The sequence below is a fragment of the Muntiacus reevesi genome, chromosome 18 (genome assembly GCF_963930625.1).
Source record: "Muntiacus reevesi chromosome 18, mMunRee1.1, whole genome shotgun sequence".
Taxonomy (NCBI): Eukaryota; Metazoa; Chordata; class Mammalia; order Artiodactyla; family Cervidae; genus Muntiacus; species Muntiacus reevesi.
In genome coordinates, this window is record NC_089266.1 from 29,016,195 (window position 1) to 29,022,102 (window position 5,908).

General features: G+C 45.6%; 1 protein-coding gene across 1 annotated transcript; it reads left to right on the top strand.

Moving 5' to 3' along the window:
* Positions 1-290: 290 nt before the first annotated feature.
* Positions 291-2,193, top strand: UBB (ubiquitin B). Its single transcript, XM_065909131.1, has 2 exons — positions 291-446; positions 1,128-2,193. Exon 2 carries the CDS (start codon positions 1,134-1,136, stop codon positions 2,049-2,051), a length of 918 nt encoding a protein of 305 aa, XP_065765203.1. The 5' UTR covers positions 291-446; positions 1,128-1,133; the 3' UTR covers positions 2,052-2,193.
* The last annotated feature ends 3,715 nt before the right edge of the window (positions 2,194-5,908 follow it).

Here is a 5,908-nt window from a genome sequence, read left to right on the forward strand (position 1 = left end):
CCCCACCAATCAGAGCCGGCCTCGCCTCACGCCCCTCACCAATCAGCGCCGGCGCTGCAAGGAAGTTTCCAGAGCTTTCGAGGAAGAGCCCCTTAACTCGAATTCATCCGCCCGATAATTTTCCTACCTTTTCCTAAAGGAGGAGAAGGATCATCTGGAGGAGAGGGTAGCTGATTTGTTAGGATCATTTTTTCCGGTTCTGAGGAATTTAGAGCTCAGTCGAAGGACATAATTGCGTCGCGAGAGGTGGGGCCGAGCGAACTCCTTTTAGCGGCGCAGGAACACTACGCCTACGTAAGAGTGATAAGTGACGCAACAGACGTTGTATAAATTTCGGCCCCGCCGAGCCGGAGCACTTAGAGGCGACTGGCATTGTTGGCTTCCTGTGTCGTCTTTGAGGAGACGCGGCGTGATTGAATTTGCGGCATCTTCGCATTCATTCACAGGTACTGGCCCGCAGCCGGGAGCGTCGGAAGGAGCGGAGAAGGGGGCTTCCGTGAGGGCGAGCCGTAGGGGGCTCGAAGTCCACGAGGCGGGGTCGGGTCGTGTCGGATGGGGTGGGGTGAGGTGGGGGAGGGGAAGCGCGGCCCCGGCCTTTCCGGAAGAGCGGGCCTTGTTTACGTGTCGGGAGCGGGGGCGGTTGGCGCGCGCGCCCGTCCGTCGGCAGAGGTCAACGGACACTTAACCGATGGAGATTCCATCGCGTCTGTTTCAGGGGGGAAAGGTGGAAGAGAGGTAGTGGCGGGGGCTTCTGGAAACCTTTTTAATTCGAATCCTGCCGTGGAGTAGGTGTAGGTCCCCAGTTGCGTTTAAGCAAGTTTTTTATCTAAATGCTGACATGATTACTAGGTTTGGGGGGAATTGGGCGGTATCTTAACGAAGTACCTGAACAGTTCTGGATGATAATATCAAAGTATTTTCGAGTCTCCAGCCTGTTAGGTAGACGTCTTGACTAAGGAATTTTGCTTTCATTGACTGGATACGTTTGTCTAGTAAAAAAAAAAAATTGTGAGAGACCTTGACGTAGTTAAGGCGTTTTAGAATATAGTCTGTTCGTTTTGAACAATTATGAAAGCGGTAAAAGATTCTGAAAATGACAGTAACGTTTTTTCTATTAACCTTTATAGGTCAAAATGCAAATCTTCGTGAAGACCCTGACCGGCAAAACCATCACCCTGGAGGTGGAGCCCAGTGACACCATCGAGAACGTGAAGGCCAAGATCCAGGATAAGGAAGGCATTCCCCCTGACCAGCAGAGGCTCATCTTTGCCGGCAAGCAGCTGGAAGATGGCCGCACTCTTTCTGATTACAACATCCAGAAAGAGTCGACCCTGCACCTGGTCCTCCGTCTGAGGGGTGGTATGCAGATCTTCGTGAAGACCCTGACCGGCAAGACCATCACCCTGGAGGTGGAGCCCAGTGACACCATCGAGAACGTGAAGGCCAAGATCCAGGATAAGGAAGGCATTCCCCCTGACCAGCAGAGGCTCATCTTTGCTGGCAAGCAGCTGGAAGATGGCCGCACTCTTTCTGATTACAACATCCAGAAAGAGTCGACCCTGCACCTGGTCCTCCGTCTGAGGGGTGGTATGCAGATCTTCGTGAAGACCCTGACCGGCAAGACCATCACCCTGGAGGTGGAGCCCAGTGACACCATCGAGAACGTGAAGGCCAAGATCCAGGATAAGGAAGGCATTCCCCCTGACCAGCAGAGGCTCATCTTTGCTGGCAAGCAGCTGGAAGATGGCCGCACTCTTTCTGATTACAACATCCAGAAAGAGTCGACCCTGCACCTGGTCCTTCGTCTGAGGGGTGGTATGCAGATCTTCGTGAAGACCCTGACCGGCAAGACCATCACCCTGGAGGTGGAGCCCAGTGACACCATCGAGAACGTGAAGGCCAAGATCCAGGATAAGGAAGGCATTCCTCCTGACCAGCAGAGGCTCATCTTTGCCGGCAAGCAGCTGGAAGATGGCCGCACTCTTTCTGATTACAACATCCAGAAAGAGTCGACCCTGCACCTGGTCCTTCGTCTGAGGGGTGGCTGTTAATTCTTCAATCTTCTATTCATAATGCCCAATGATGGCATCGTTCTGCACTCTAGCCATTTACCCCAATTTAAGTTTAGAGGTTACCGGTTTCAGTAATAGCTGAACCTGTTCAAAATGTTAATAAAAGTTTTCTTGCATGGTAGCACTTTTGGTGTCTGTTCTGAATACATGGTAATGGTGGGTACTCTTAGCAGGTTAAAATGGTATTCAAAGAAGGCATTTGTCTACAGTTTGTGTGACTAAAATTTAAGTCCTTGGCAAACATTCCGTGTGCCAAGGTATAGACCTTTGTTCAAGATCATTAATAGGATTTTAGTGTAATTAAAACCATTTCAAATTGTAAGAGTATGGAGGCATGTTGGGGGAAAGCACTTTCCTGCCTTCTGAGATAATGGGTAACAAGACTTATTACAGAGAAATGAAATTCTGAGGCTGTTCAGTTGTGTTCTGAAGTCCTGTAATTAATTATTGGTGGGCTATTGTCATTTTTTCTTCTGGTGCTTTACACTTAGATTTTTTTTTATTTTTTTTCTTAAAGGGAAGTTTATTACTGACTTGAGCTAGGGCTTTCTGCCGCAACCATCACAGTGGTGTTTAGTCTTACATAATAGAACCATAATTTTCTCTTAAGTGAACTGAGCCAAGAACCAAATGGAGGCCCTGGTCAACAAGGGTAAGGAGAAAGATTGAGTTAAGGTGATTACTAACATCATTGGTTCCTAATAACAGCTTTGCCTCTTTGTTAGGGGTAAGATTGCTCCAGTGAAGGAGATTCTGTAACTTCGGTGGTGGCAAGAATCTTGTGGAAGCCCTACACGGCAGATTTTGTGCTCCCATCCCACGTGGTGCAGTGGTAAAAAAAGAAAATCAGCCTGCCAATGCAGGAGAACCAAGAGATACAGGTTTGACCCATGTGTCGGGAAGGTCCCCTGAAAAAGGAAATGGCAACCCATTCTGGTATTCTTGCCTGGAAAATTTCATGGACAGAGGAGCCTGGTAGGCTCCATGGGGTTGCAGAGTTGGATGTGAGTGAGGGCATAACATGGTTAAGCCCTAGGAAGTGTACTCAGTGCTAATTGAAGATGGAGTAAGAATATTTGGGGGCACAAGCCCTCCTTTATCTACTATTTCCCTGCTTCACAATTCTCTTCAGTAGTGGTTCTCAGCTGGAAGTAGGAAGGGAAGGGGCTGGGTGTGGAAGTAAAGGGGAAGAGTTGGAAGCCCTCCGGGTTCTCAGTTTTACACTAAGCTAAAAAAAATCACTTCTGGTACTAAAACTAGTGTAACCGCAAGGGTAGCATGAGGGTAAGAATCACCCAGAGGTGTGATATACAAATGTAGAAAGCCAAGCCTCACGAGAGTCCAGGTGTACCTGAGAAGAGCTTGGTGCATAACTTTAGGAACTCTTAGCAGCAAAAGCTGTTTCAACTTTTGTCCTAGAAACCCACTTAATTTTGAACATACACTAAATTGGAATCCTTGACTGATTTTCTTGGGTAAGTTAGAGACTGGAAATAAGCACTTAACTGTAGCCTATTAATGCTTCAAATTGGTGGTAAAAACTTGAGCCAGAAAGGTAAAAAGCTATTAAACCAATAGAGGTGGTAATGAAACATTAAATCTTTTAAAAGTTTTCCGTAGACTTAAGGGAACACACTAGATTCGTTGTCAGGTTGGAAGAGTATATCCTTCCCAGTCCAGTGTTTGACTTGTCCAAGCCCCTAGTTCTTGTTACAGGCAAGGCAGGGACTGGAATCCAAGTGTCAGCTCTGACAAGCTCAGAACTCATATAAGTTTTATTTAGTTCCTTCCCCTAACCCTTCAGGATGTCCCCAAACTAGTGCTTGCTGAACCACTCTTGCTTGAATATTGTATAACTTAAATAGGCCTTTTGCAGCTAAACCTGAGTTTTGAAGATTAAAAGTTCTCCTACACTTAACATTAGACTTAACCTGAGAGAAAAGCATTTCACCGGAATAGCTCTAGTGAAGACGAGTGCTGATTTGGGCAATGGGACAAGAATGTCCTTTTTCCCAAAATCACAACCTGACTTGACAGGCTTTGAGGTCTGCACTTGTGTGAATCCCCTGAGGAAAAAAGTTTTTAGCTGTTGCTCTAATTCTCTCATGGGATTTCCTCCTGTCCTTGGGGATCCCTCAAAGTATTCACGAATCTCGGCAAACACTGTACACATCCGGAGGTCTGAGCAAGGAAACCTCTGTGTGGTCTTCACCAACCTGTGGTATCAACTGGGAAGCGGGGCCAGCAGTCTCTCTTCCCTGAAGTTGGGCCACACTCACTCAGTACTCAGACACTTTGCACAAGTTCTGTTTCATTCTTTATGGAAACTACATCTCATGAGACTTTCCCAACCTCAACAGGCTGCATTTTAGATACACTCTGTTTATCCCTCAATCCAAAGGGGCAAAGGCATGGTACCCTTTCAATCAGGCCCAGCCAACTCCAAATGGAAGCTTTAGGGACTTCTCTAGTGGTTCTGAGGTCCCAATATGGGGGACCAGGTTTTGATCCCTGGTCAGGGAACTAAAGTACACATGCTACAGCTAAGACCCAATGCAGCTGAATAAATATAAATATTTTTTTAAAAAGGCTTTAGACAAATGTTGATTTCGGGCAAAGGATCTTGTACTTAGTGTAACGATATTAACTGCTGAAATAAGTTTTGAGATTTTCCTTTCTTTGTACCTTCTTGATCTTATCACCATCCCTTTTTTGTGGTCATCAGAAGTTGAGTGGTGAAGTTCACTCTCCAGCTGATAGGTCTCTGCCAAACCCTGTAGCTTATTCTAGCACATATTCTTTGGACCATGTACCACCAGGACTCCTTTTAAGGAACATCTTTACTGGCAGAAACTTACCTCAGTGTTTTGCAAGCTTTGTCCTCTAAATGTTACAACCTCTGAAAAGGATGCTGTGGTTACAGGAGCTCAGGAAGCTGTGTGCTGTCTTCCCCTTGGAGGCCATCTTGAAGGCTCCAAGAAGTACTGCCTTAGAGCAACCAGCTGTGGCTCAGCCCAGTGTGTTCCAATGTCCAATTTCACTTTTTCTTTTTTTCAATCTCCTTTTCAATCAGTTACCATCGCTCACACTTTGAGAAACCTTGTTTGAGCCATGACTCCTCACATCCACATCTCCTTGCCCAGCACTACTGATTGTGCTTTGTTCCCGGCCTCTGCAGGACAGAAACCTGCTGCCGTGGCCTCAGAGACTGCCACAAACTGGGCCTGGAAATTCTGCTGCTAAAATAAAGCAACACAGGGACATCCCTGATGGTCCAGTGGCTAACAGTGCACGCTCTCAATGCAAGGGACCCAGGTTTGATCCTTGGTCAGGGAACTAGATCCCACATGCCACAGCTAAAGATCTCACATGCCACAATTAAGACAGTGCAGTCAAAAAAAATTAAAAAAAATAGAGCAACACAAATACAGAAGAGGAAAATATAAATGAAAATATTTTTCAAACACAAGGAGATGGATAAAACTTTCCAGGTTAGATGGTCCTTCCATAAGTTGTTCTTAGTCAGGTGGTACCTACTATAGCTTGTCTTCAAGCAGTTGTTAACAGACAAAATAGTAGTAAATTTTGAATGTGGTTTTTTAAATTTTTTTCTGATTTTTTAAAATAAAAAGGTGATACAAACTCTTGATAAAAATACATTTAATGATATACAGGAATATTCAGTCAAAAGTGAAAAATCTCTTACCTCTTTCACTCCCCTCCCCAGAGGAAACCACTGAAAGACTATTTCTCCACTCATCTATTAATTCAACAAATATTTACTTCAACAAATATCTAGTCTGTTTCCCTGGTGGCTCAGATGGTAAAGAATCTAC